At 32.3% G+C, this 13,285-nt stretch overlaps 1 protein-coding gene across 3 annotated transcripts; it reads right to left on the reverse strand.

Annotated features, from left to right (window-relative positions):
- Positions 1-1,365: 1,365 nt before the first annotated feature.
- On the reverse strand, positions 1,366-8,795 carry LOC131036857 (uncharacterized). Of its 3 annotated transcripts, none has more exons than XM_057968852.2 (5): positions 8,134-8,791; positions 4,637-4,749; positions 3,510-3,628; positions 3,202-3,345; positions 1,366-1,693 (listed from the first exon to the last, which is right to left on the reverse strand). In XM_057968852.2, the coding sequence occupies exons 1-5, from the start codon at positions 8,324-8,326 to the stop codon at positions 1,675-1,677; spliced, it is 588 nt and encodes a 195-aa protein (XP_057824835.1). In that variant the 5' UTR covers positions 8,327-8,791; the 3' UTR covers positions 1,366-1,674. The 3 variants fall into 3 exon arrangements, with proteins under 3 accessions (XP_057824835.1, XP_057824836.1, XP_057824834.1); XM_057968851.2 differs by lacking the exon at positions 1,366-1,693 and adding an exon at positions 2,854-3,012 and having other exon boundaries at positions 8,134-8,789; XM_057968853.2 differs by lacking the exons at positions 1,366-1,693; positions 3,202-3,345 and adding an exon at positions 1,717-1,876 and having other exon boundaries at positions 8,134-8,795.
- Positions 8,796-13,285: the final 4,490 nt, after the last annotated feature.

The following is a 13,285-nucleotide window of genomic DNA, read 5'->3' on the forward strand; positions in this document are numbered from 1 at the left end:
TGTTATTTATTACATTTAATGCAATGTTTATCTTGTAAATATAGGTGTCCATGTTGGAGGAAAGGTATTGAAAACCAAACTGATGCGTTTTCGAGTTGCGTGGAGGTATTCCAAGGTTGTGGTTGTGAGGAATGAAGGGTCTTTTTTGGGAACATCTATTGGTGGTTTTGGAGCTCTAGCCATTCTATAAACTTGGCCTTTGGATGTAGATTTTATGTAGAATATAATGTGCAATAGTTGAATGTAGATTTCTCTATAGGAATGAAAGACAAATGGGAGACATAAAGAGGTTGTTCACATGTACATAAGTGTTCCTATGATGGAGGCAAAGAGGAGAATGTAAGCGATTAAATTGTAAGCACATTTATTGTTGTTAGTACAAGCTTATCCTCTCTTCTTGGTGGAGTTTTTTTCTCGCAAGGTTTTCTCCTCATAAATCTTGTGTTACGCATGATGTTATGTTGTTGATTGATGTCTTATTGCTTTTATCTTATGCTAATGTTAATCACTATCTATTATTGTTATAAATTCATATAAGATAGGTTTATTAAGCATGGTTACCAAGCTGATTTTTAGCATCATAAAGAAGAAGGATCTAATCATGGGTTTTCCACAATTAAAGTAACTTAATTTTCAGATTTGCATGAGTTTTATGTTTTCATGTTGCTGCTATCCAAGTCTTAAATCTCATTCTTTGATTGGTTTAATGGATAGGGATTGATTTTCACAATCTTTGGTAATGAACGTGTTTATTTCCCAATGTAACCACATTCAAAGGATAGCTCAAATCTGAAAAAAGGTGAAAGAATATCTTGTACCTATAACAACTCAACGCACATGTCAAGCTTATTGCTCAACATATATATATATATATATATATATATATAAGTATTCAAAACATAGCATTGCCACCCAATGGGTACAACAATATAAAAAATAATTCAATATATTTGAATGATATAATCATGATAACATCAAATCACCACATAATTATTAATGCATGTGCCCATGAACTGAAACATAATGGTAGATCAAATATATATGTAATGATTTAATGTTAAGAAATACCACCATTACAAAATACGTCAAGTCCTTGCAAGGAACTTGACACAATGACATACATGCATCTCAATGCAGAAAACACCTACAATTAACATGTTGAAGAATCTCTTCTCAAAACATGTGGGTGGTCCAAACACACCAAGAAAAGAAATAACCTGAGTCACAACCAAAAATCAAAGGAAAAAGTGAAATTGAGTTGCCAATCACACCTCTCAAAGTTGCGAATGAAAAGAAAAGAGCATTACAATTCTCCTCATCATCTCTTCAAATTTTTCAAATTGATATTTATGATGCATTTGCAAATGCATAAGTAGCCTCACAAGCCCAAATTGAAATTCAAAAGTTGTCAAAAGTTAAAAGAAAAGAACTTTGAACACAATGGTACATTTCCTTGTAGCAGAGAGAAAATGCAACATAAAGTAATTTCAAAACTAAACACTGCAGTGATGAAACAACTGCACTCTAATAGTTTTAAGTTTTAACCATTCCTCTTCCAACTAGAAGCCATAATATTTTGCATACAAACTCAAAATGAGGTGCTGTTTGTTTTGAAATTGCATAAACTTTTGAGAGGAATCCAAATAGGCAATAATATTTAGATTTTGGTGTCATCTAAGACCTGTTTTTAGACCTGCAACAAAAATGTCCACTTAGCCATGATCACTTTGCCATGGAGTCTAAAACAAAGACAGGTCCACTTTCACATCAAAGATGGTCTTATTGGTGAAAACAATTAATGAAAATGATTCTCTTTCTGCTATCAAGGCAAAATACAGATGCTTTACCAACTTCAGCCAGCTTATGCTCTAGGAAACTAAGATCAAGGCAAAACAAAAGAGAATCAGTAAAATATAAGTTATTTAACAGATTAATTGCAGACTTGTAAGTTGAATCAGATCAAATTGAATGTTCTAGATTGTACTCATATCTGATGCTTAGGGCTCTTCAAGTGGATATTACATTTAGGCTCTGTTCTTCTTTACAACATTGTTACTTAATTTAGTTTTAGAAACTAAAATGGACAGAACTTGGAAAATTTAGAACTACATCTTTTTATTGCTCTTCCAGTACCAACTATGATCTTGCTATATAATCATGAGCACTTCTAGTTCTTAGTTCGATTGCTTTAGGATTCAGCAGAAGAATTTATGTTGTGGATCCTTGCTATTTTTTCTTTTTCATGTACAAATTATTGTTGCTTTTATTTTAATGAAATTCCATATAATTTATGTGAATTTCAGTTAGAACACTTGCCCTTTAATGGATTCTAAATACATGTCTATTTGGACTGCATAACATGTCATAGAAAAAGTTTCATTTTAGACCAATCATTCATATGCATGAAAATACAAAGTCGAAGATATTGAGGTAACATGTTCTTGAGCCTTCACAAAATGTCTGCAATAAAAGGATTTCACATTTTGTGAGTGCTGAAGATTTTTTAATTTGAACTGAAAGAATTTATAGTACAATAATGCATGGTACGTTGAGAGATCTAGATCTTGTAAGCAGGATAACCGAGTTAAGTAGAAAACCAACCATGCCCTCGATGGAATAAGTCTTTAAACAGAATGCCCCCTTTAGCAACCTCCCTCACTGATATGATATGCATAGCAGAATAACTTTCATCAAGGACCATTTGCCTGGCATTACTCCACCACAGGAAAAATGAAAGTGCAGATATAGGATAATCAGGTCAAGGGTTTGTAAAATTTTCCACTTGAAACAGAGAATTTATCAGCCTTGCATTTGCAATCATGCACATATGAAACTTTCTAAATAGGCAGGGAAGAATTTGTCATGTTGTGAAATTTAAATTTAATTCTATGAAATCCAGCTTTTTCAGGCTAAATAAAAAATGTGACTGAGGCTCCTTGGTTGTCCAAAGGATGTTGAGGGAAATTTCAGCAGTTTTGTTAGTCACTCCAGTAATGTGCAAGCTCTGTGAGACTGGAGAAGAAAGGATCAGCATGATATCTTTATAAATCAGAGCTTTTGAAATTCTGATTAATAAAATAAAATTCACCAAACTTTAAACCTTTTGGTTTGAAGATATTTATCTCAATTAGAAGCAATGATACAAGAAGCTTTTAGATGGAGAGAATTCTCAATTTTAAATCCATCCCTCCAAATCCTTACCTATACTGCAAAATTTGAATTTCAGAGGCCATTCTATCCTGCTTAAAATAATGTTTTCCTGCAGTTTTGTTATGCTTAACTGCAAGAACCCGACAATCTGCATTCTCGATGCAATAATCTGATGTAACCTTTCTTCCAAAAACTCTAGAAATGAAAAAAAAAAAGGAAGAATTATACAACCAGGTATAATGAAAAATTAGGCAAAGAATAATAGGAAAGAAAGTGCTAATCCACTAAAAATTCAGAGCTGCTAGAAAATCATTTCTAAATTTACTATGGAATCAAGTTAATACTTTAGAGCAACTAACCTGCAAAAGAAACTCTGATTATGCAGACCCAAGATAAGTGCAGATGCTCCAATTTTCTTCACCAAAGAGAGTATTGTTGGCCCTTCCTCACCCTCTGTCACGACTATATCCACTTTTACCTGTGAGAAAAATTATGTACATTCGTTTTCAAATTGGTATGATAATTCTATAACAAAGGAATCCATGCAAATAAACATCAGGAAACCTCCAATAAACAGAACTTTATCAATTACAAAATACTGTTACAATATAGATGGTTGTCAAAGGAACCATTTATTAATATTTACCCTGCAAAATCTATTCTTACAACAATGCTCTTCAAAATAACAGATTGGTTCAAGCCTTGTGGAGCTTCTTGATTGACATCCGACACATGATTATGACAGCCTTGCTAAAATATAACATGAAAAAACTATAGGCACACAAGCATTAAGAAATTACAATTGCTTAAGTGCACTACCCTCTCTTCCAGTTTTCCCTGCCTTGCCTCATTGAAAAACCTTGCTCGAGGATGGGAAAGTATAGTAACACAAAAGGTCTCTCTAGTATCCTGCCTCACCTCATTGAAAAACCCTGCTCGAGGATGGGAAAGTATAGTAACACAAAAGGTCTCTCTAGTATCCTGCCTCACCTCATTGAAAAACCCTGCACGAGGATGGGAATGTATAGTAACACAAAAGGTCTCTCTAGTATCCTGCCTCAAAGGATGGTGGAAGCAAGCAAAAGACAGGAAAACTCCATAGGTGCATGGATGTGGCTAAGTGCGTCTGAAGGTTTTGTAGTTCCCACAGACTTAATGCTCTAGTGATCTAAAGGATCATCAACTGCAGATTGAATGTGCTTGAATGAAATAACAATCAGTTCGGGTATACAAACTTTTCTGAGAAAAAGAAGATACAGCAACACAATAAATTATAAAATACAAAAGGTGTCTGCAGAAGTATGATGCACGGAAGGAATTGGATGCCCAATAAAACTTAATAAACCAACTTCCTTACATTAAAATATGTGGCTTTACTTAACCAGAAAGGGAATACATTAGCATTGAGAAGCTAGTGCAAATTCAGATACAACATTAATATCGACAGTCGAGTTTACAAGTGTGAAGCAGGTCTTTAATTCCTTACATCTGGTACCCGGTCACAGAGATCTTTAAAAGAAAGAGCTAAATGAAAGCCCTTCAGTCGAGATAGCCTCTGATTTGATTTCTTCATGTTGAAATTTCTCATTTTCTTGTGACCTGATCACATAAAAACTATAATTGAGTCAAAACACTGTAAGCAAAAAAAAGAGCCTTTAAAAGACTTACGAAGGAAAATCCATATTCTTCATCTAAGTTAAAGGTATTCAACAAAACAAGCTTATTGAGTAGAAATTAAGTAGACTTCACATTCCTTCGATTATTAAAATAAAAGTTACATCTTCTTGGTGCTTCTAATATTTATCTGCAATCCATCATTTTCAAAACAACATGTTTTCACATAAGAGATAAGTTTTCTAACGAACCTATTCCTGCCTCCTGAGTTAGTTTAGTGGCCTTGATTATCCAGTCCACCTATTGTAGCATAGAAAGATTGTTAATGAGGTTATCTGAGTGTTAGTTCCATAGAGAATTTAAAAAAGAAACCATAAAATACTAATATGGCCCCAGCAGGGGAAATAGTTTCCTCACAATTGCTTAGAATTTGAAACCATAATATAAGGCTGAAAAACTTAGGATTTGCTCTAAAGGTATGTCTGCCCCCAAAATCCCAAATTGCAGATTTTGCTTTTCCAAACCATAATTTTATGTTTCAATGAGTTCCATGTTGCGACAGGTATTCTTCACTTCCCTGGGTGATTACTTGTCACATAGAAGAGAATCTGACACTCTTATTTTGATCTTTCATTTTCTACTATGTAAAGCTATCAAAGGAGTACCATCTGAATGTAAAAATAGAATATTGTAGGTTCACATCTCTTCTCAGAGATCTATCTTTTTAAAAATAGCTCTCATTTTCAATGGAGTTTCCTTTACATTGCAATTGCATCTTTGTTTATTTTCCTTTACTTCAGTTCATTGCTTTTAAAACAAATTAAGCATTTCTGTTTAATTCTGGATCTGTGGATTTTTTCTGATATCCATTTTTCAGTTGTTTTGATAGGCCCTTGCCTTATTCTTTATCCAATCGAAGAAAATCATATTCTATGTTTGAGTATGGTTTCAGTTTTTGTTCTGATCGATTCATTTCATCCTCTGATATCTATAGGGACACCTTGTTTAGACATTTTTGTCATGTAGAAAATCATTGTATATTATCTCTTGCTTTCTAATTGTGAGAAAATTTTCCCTCTTTGCCTTTCCATGATCTTTTAATTATCAATTTTTTCAAGTAAAAAATGATTTTTATGTACAGATTTTGTGGGTCACCTTCTAATTATAGTCTTCTGTATAATATGAAAGATTCATTTGTTAGATTGCAGTCAACATATTTAACGATTTCTCATTTTAGAACTATTTTTCTCTTCCACCGTCTCCCCTTCAACATGTCAAGCCTTCTTAGACAAATATCATCAAGAATAGGAAGATATATTGATTTGATGTACTAATTACTATATAGTCAAAATTATGTTCCAGGTTTAGTAAAATGTTTATTTGATTTTGCTTTTCTTGTCAAAATTGGAGGAGGAAAAGACTCCAATAATTTCCAATTGCTGGGGACTTGAGCAGAAATCTCCAAGGAAGTCTATGCTAAAGCAATTTCAAACAGCTTAGCAGATACGACACTGTCTTGAAAGCTCCAGACTCATGGGTAGTATTGAATTGTTCTTGTGATCACCTAGATGGTTGAGAAGTTCAATTCCCCTAGGGTCGCCATCAATACCCCGACAATAGTAACAGGGTATACCTCACAGTAAACACTAAGAGCAGACATTTAGAACCAGAATATGATTAAGCTCTGACACTTTACTACACCGAAGTGAAAATTTGCACAAAGCTAGATTGCTGCGCCACCAAGCGATGACCAGTTCAGGTGAAAACATACAAATTTGAATAAGAAAACACACACAAATCTAATTTTATTTAGATATTAATTTCCACTTGCTAAATAATGTCATATGCTACTCTAAAAAATACATAATCTGAAAAAGAAAAGACAAATCTTGATTTTTGACATCAGTTTTCCGCAGTCCATAATATTCACAATCAAATCCAAAAAGAGCACGAAGAAATCTGGATTTTATTTAGATATTAATTTCCACTAACAAAATAATGTCCTATGCTACTAGAGAAAATAAAAAGTCTGAAAATAACAGGTAAGAGTGCTTTTGGATTCAACTGCATGTGTTCTCCATCACTTCAGAGTTAAGACATTTCAGATCAGACTCAGAGATCAATCATCAGGAAGAGAAAAGTTATGAATTTGAATCACAGACTTCCCACTTCAAAGGAGGTAGGGTTGGAGGGATGATAGGATGACCACAAAATGAGGGATTAAAAAGAGGACGAAGGGATAAAACAACAAAATTTAGAATTAGACAATTAATTATACTAGAATGTATTAGGTATAAAGAAATAAGTGATAGAAAGGATATGCTATAATAATCTATATAACAAATAAGGATATGAATGAGAACGGTAGGGAAAACCTTTGAAGAAACACCAACGTTAAGGAACATATTCCTAAGCTGTCAATTAGGTACATATTTTCCTTGGGACCACCTCCTGTATCGCAACTGAGATGAAACAAAAACAGAGCTAGATAAACCTCTTAAAAAACAATGGCGTAAAGGAATATATTTCCAAGTTGCCAATAAGAAACATAGCAATGGGACTGCCTAGAACATCAAAACAGGAACAGATCAAAAACAGATCAGAGAAAGGCTCTAAAGAAACAACAAGGGACATATTTCCAAGCTGCCAATCGGGAATAAATGAGGGAGGGGCAATTTATTAGATGAAACCAACGCACAATCTGTATCCTGGATTGTATTCTGATATGTAATTTTACCACCGTGGCCTATACAAGGTAAGAACATTCCTGCTTGCCCATAGAATGGAAATATAATCACTAATGTCTTAATCAGAAAGAAAACAAGTCAAAATAGAAAGCCCAAGCTTACTGGTACCCAAATTGGTTAAGTCATGACAATTTTCTTGACCACCCAATACTCCATGACGAAAAAGTGAGTTTATTCCCCAATTCTCCTTAACGTGTTAATTACCTTCTCATCCAATATACCATATCGAGCTAATTTCTCAATCACGCAATATATTTAATTTTTTTAAGGATACCTTGTACAGCATATTGAGTTAATTTCTTGATCACACTGTACACCATTCTGGGCTAAATTCTCAATCATCTAAAACCACCATTGGAGCTAAATTCTTCATCACCCAATACACCATGCACCATAATGAGCTAATTTCTTGATCACCCAACACATCATAATGACCTAATGTCTTAATCAACAAACACACCATCATGAGCTGATAAACTAAAACTAAAGAAATAAACAAAAACAGAAACCCAAACCTTGCAAGTAAACTAAAGAACCCTAATTGGAAAAATCATACCAAGTTTCTCAGTCACCCAAATGTTAAACTTAAAATCAATTGCCATATCATAAGGAAAACATGGACCTGGAGTTGTTTCAGAGGAGGGGGATACATGCAAAAGTGTGATGACATCGCCACTCCTGACAACATTCTGCAGTGCCCAAACCAGAGCTGTTTTGGATGCCTCCACCTCCTCCACCACCACCACCATCTTCTCCACTGCCATAACTCCCTTCACACCATCCAATTCTTTTCTTCTTTTCCCCTGCCAATTCATTCACACCATCCAATTCTTTTCTTCTTTTCCCCTGCCAATTCATTCACACCATCCAATTATGTTCTTCATTTCCTTTCCACTATTCTGTACAGTCATATGGGTATCTCTAATCTATTACCCACATCTTAAGCACCGTAATTTTCCGCCTATTTCATTGCAGAAGCTTTTTGACTCTGCCTCTTCTCTTATCTACATCACCACCATGCAAGGAGTGATAATAAACATATATATAATAGGAATCCATTATTGGCGCATCTATAGTAACTGATGAGGCGAGCTGAATAAGATGAAGCCAAGTGGATTGCAAAGAAGAATGAGCATGATGTGATCAAGTCATGCCCTTAAAACACGCATGCCAACATTTGTCACCTAGAAATGTATGAAACGGTCAAAGGAGCGGCTCAAAAAACCAGCGAAGAAAATTTGATTGGTATTTCAAACTGGAATCTTGAAACAAAAACAGAGACGTTTGTTTAAAAAATGAATAGGAAGAGTTTACCAAATACCAACCACATGTATCTGTTCTGAGGCCATTTAGTGAGTGTTGTTAATGTACATTATGGTGACAGGTGGCATTGATTGGTGCAGAGATCTTATTAGTTCTCATGGCGCTAGAATATTAGGTTTAGCAATAGATGCAAATAAAGAATAGAATTAAAATGAATTTATTTTTTATTATTATATTTAATTAAAATGAAATTTATAATACTAGATAATATGTATTTAATATTTTATTGGTCAAACTCAATATATTTTTTTATTAGTGTCATATTAATTCTTGTTCACATTATTTAAAAGTTCACTTAAATTTCATTTTAATTATTATACATGTTAATTATTATTAAAAAACTAATAATTTGTTAAAGATAAGTTTATATATTATAATTTTGTTGTTGTTGAATGTTTGTATATTATATAATTGATAAATTACTAGGTACTTGTATATTTCATAGTTAAGTATTTTTATATTTCATGATGCTTTAATCATATATGTAAAGTCAACGCCTAAAATATTTATTTTAAAATTTGTATTGCAAATTTTAGAATAAATGAGTTCTAATATCAATTGTAATCTTGAATTATCTTAGAATAAAGAAGACGCTCTTATATTTTCTCTCCAAAGAAGACAATATGTCTTCTTTCTTCACTTTAAAAGTTTCTTTTTATTGTAAATAACAAAAAAAGTTGCCCATATTATTAAAATCTTAAAGAAACATTTTTTACATGATTTTATATTTTCTAATATTATTTAGTTATTTATCCATGTAATGGTGTAATTTGCACATCTATGTTAATTCTATTTAGTTTTTTGGTTCATTTTGATATAAAAATCTAACATATATTGAGAAATCTCATGTTCTTATATAAAGTTCATTTGATTCTTCTACATTTTTTTCTCATACATTTACACATTCTCTATATTTTACTACATCTTATGTATGTGTGTGTACACACACACACACACATATCTAAACATATATACACACATATAGATATACATATATACATATACATATACATATACATATATGACATTATTATGTTCATTATTGCTACCCACATCTAGACATATATTCTCTACCTTGATTTTCCCCTTCCCATGTCCTATATTAATCTCAATCTTGCGAGCACGTATAGATCTAACCCCTAAAATTTTAAAATTAAAATTGAGTATATGTTTCTTATTTTCCACCTTACATTGACTTGGTAAACAAATGGCATCACTTATGTCCATTTCCTTATATTTAAAGGTATTTAATTAAGTTCATTTGCATATCCTCTCATAACCAAAAAAACATTGAGAAATCATTATCATTTAAGGAGCATTCACTATATGAATATTTCAATTTGGAATATTTAAAAACAAATCTAGATCTACATCCTCATTCTAGAGAACTTGCATGACTATAGATTGTTGTCATCAAGAATCTCCATGACCATAAAATGAATATTTCAAGAGTGTTGAACTAGGAGAACTTTACTCAACCTCCTCAATACCACCCATCCTTGACAATTAGCATAGGGAAGAGAGTCAAGAAAATAAAATGAAAAGAAAGCATATTTAACTACATTAGATATGTGGGCTGAAAGATAGACCTATGCCCATGGTAACAAGATCCAATAGATAGATAAGAACCATTTTTATTTCCAAGATAGGTGAAATTCAATGCATTCATGATATTTCTAATTCATCTTCCTAAATTTAAGTAGAAATTGCATTTAATTTCCTATCTTAGCACTTAGTAGTTTACTTATCTCCCACAACTAATTACTAATTAATCTAAGGTGATTTATATTGAGTTGTATGCATTTGATTATATTGGTCGATATTAAGCATGGAGAGAGGTTATTTCCCCTTAAAAACATATGTGCAAGTTTGATATAATCAGAAATATGAAATGAAGTTAGAATAGTTACATTGCATTATAATGTGATAACTAAAATAACATATGATATTGCAATGAAAAATGTATTATACAGTTTCCCTTAAATTTGGACCTAGTTTAGCTTGATTGTCCTTAGAATGATAAATATGATATGAAGGTTCAATAGTTACATTATCATGTGACAATTAAAATAATATATGATATTGTAATGGTGAAAATGTCTACCATGAATTACCCCCCTTTCTTTTATAGCCACTTTGAATTGTTTGTTCTTAAAGAAATGATTAGTCTCCAAGTGGCATATAGTAGTGTGGAAGTTAGCAAATAACCTAATCTTTACTTGATTTTATCTATTCACAGCTCTAAGAATTTAGTTTCAATCTCCACTAAATTCACTCATATACTTAGGCCAAATCTTTAGTTGTAAAATTGAACTAGTTAAATTTCACAGATGTAAAAATGACCCCAAAAATATTAAAATATAAATTTAAATTTGGGCTCTCATTGATTTACTCCAACTATCCTTTATGAGATGACTAAAATACAAAAAAATATTAACTTGTGTGCTAGGTTGTTATACTTAAAAAACTCTAAATCATTTTAAATGCATCTGAGAGCCCTTCCTTCCATATTGCATCATCACATAGAGATCATAATAAGAGAATCAACATTGCATCATATAAATATATCATTCCTAGGCATCCTAGCATCTATATCTATTGTTTTTATCTTTAGTTTTGTATTTTTGACTTAGTAGTAGTGTTTGACCATGGGGTAATCCTCTTTGCTAGAACAATCTCTTTGACCATGTCTATAGACACTAACACTTTAAAACATAGGTTGAATACATTGAAGTGAACATAATTTTAATAGATAGATCAACACAAATTAGATGTGTGTGCACACACACAATTTTAATAGACAGATCAACACAAATTAAATGCGCACACACATACACTTGTTTAGATCCATAGATAGGTTATATATTCACTCAATAATATTTGTTTTGTGATCACATGAGAAAACCAATGTATTAGATCAAAATTTTACAATTTTGAAGAATTCAACATCACAAAAGACCCTTATAAATTGATTTTTAAAAAAATTGATCTTATAAATTGGTAAATTGATTTCTAACGACACAACATTAATAATATCATATTGAAGGGGACCCATTGAATAAAATTCAATGTCTAAGGGGGATTCAAAGGCCTTTGTGGATGATTGATGATCTTATAAATGACTCCATCAAAATCACACAAGGATTTGTTGGTAGCACCTTTCAACACATGTTATACAAGGGCAATTATTTGGCCAACTCCCTCATTAACATTGATGTCACTCTTGATCAAAAGCAGATTTGGAAATATTTATCTTCCCTTCCCATGCTTGAAAAGTCATGTCAAGATAATGATATTATGGTAAGAGGTGAATTTCATCCTATGAGTAATTATGCCAAGATGGGGGATTTAATGGTTATTCATAACAACTTATAGTTGGTTAATATGAGGGTTCTTGTGTTATTTATAGCTAAGTTATCATTGTGAGGAGACTACTAAGCATATGAAAGAGAATATTAATAGATATTTGAAGGTAACTATGAATAGAAGAAATAATAGTGATAAAAAAATGTGAGGTGAGATAAGCATGGTTAAGCTACCTAATTGTGAGGGGGTATGTCATAGCCCCAAGGTATGGAATATTTTGATGGAAGCTGGGTTAACCTCATTTATGGAATGCTCGCATGGCCATGACCTTGAGGTTTCCAAAGTTTTTTCCAAGGCTTGAAAAAATAGGAAGGTGGCTATTCATGGCTTGGATTGTAGCATTAACAAGGACTTCATTGGTCATATTATGAGGCTCTCAATTGCTAGTAGAAAAGTGTACTACAGAGAGAGAAAAGATGGAGAGGCGATGTAGGTGTATTTAATAACCACCAAAAAATAAAATAACCATTTCATGTATCACATTTATTTGTACATGTTATTATCATTGATAATTCATCTTTTATGTACATCTCCCTTTCATTCATCACTATTTTTTTCATCATAACGTCCTTTCTTTAACTAACCCTATACATTATCACTAATCCCTCTACCTAGATGTCATCAACAACAAAACCCATCTATATTTGTCACTCATCCCTAACCATCAAATCTCACTTCATTAATTTTGAGAGCCTACTCATGTTCTTTAAACCTTTCTATCCTCTAAAGAGATCATCCCTAAACTAGATCAATCCTAAAATTAAAAATCTCAAGGCTTAGGGAATGTTATCTCATCCCACTAAGTGCTTGTATCTATTTTCTTTCGAAGATCATTAATTTGCAATGCTATTTAAAAGAGGGGGAAATCTAGACACTTGATTCTCATCACCTACTAATTTTACATGTAATATTAGATCTTAATACCATGTCAACATTTATCCCCTTCCATACTAATTATCCTTTTCATTTGCCACCATAAATTAATTAAATAATGTACATTCTTTATTTTATTAGGCTAATACTCACTCATTTATTCTAAAATAAATAAATAAATCCATTTTCACATATTTCTCCATACATAATAA

Source organism: Cryptomeria japonica, chromosome 2 (assembly GCF_030272615.1).
Source record: "Cryptomeria japonica chromosome 2, Sugi_1.0, whole genome shotgun sequence".
NCBI classification, from domain to species: Eukaryota; Viridiplantae; Streptophyta; class Pinopsida; order Cupressales; family Cupressaceae; genus Cryptomeria; species Cryptomeria japonica.

Bases quoted from the DNA above. Each gene is read 5' to 3' on its own strand.
- LOC131036857 (XM_057968851.2), bottom strand. From the start codon at position 8,326: ATGAATTGGCAGGGGAAAAGAAGAAAAGAATTGGATGGTGTGAAGGGA. The intron at 4,750-8,133 runs GTCCATGTTTTC...TTATGTGATCAG, and splicing joins CTCCTCTGAAACAACTCCAG to GTCACAAGAAAATGAGAAAT. The intron at 3,013-3,201 runs GTAAGGATTTGG...TTTCTTCTCCAG, and splicing joins ATTCAAATTTTGCAGTATAG to TCTCACAGAGCTTGCACATT.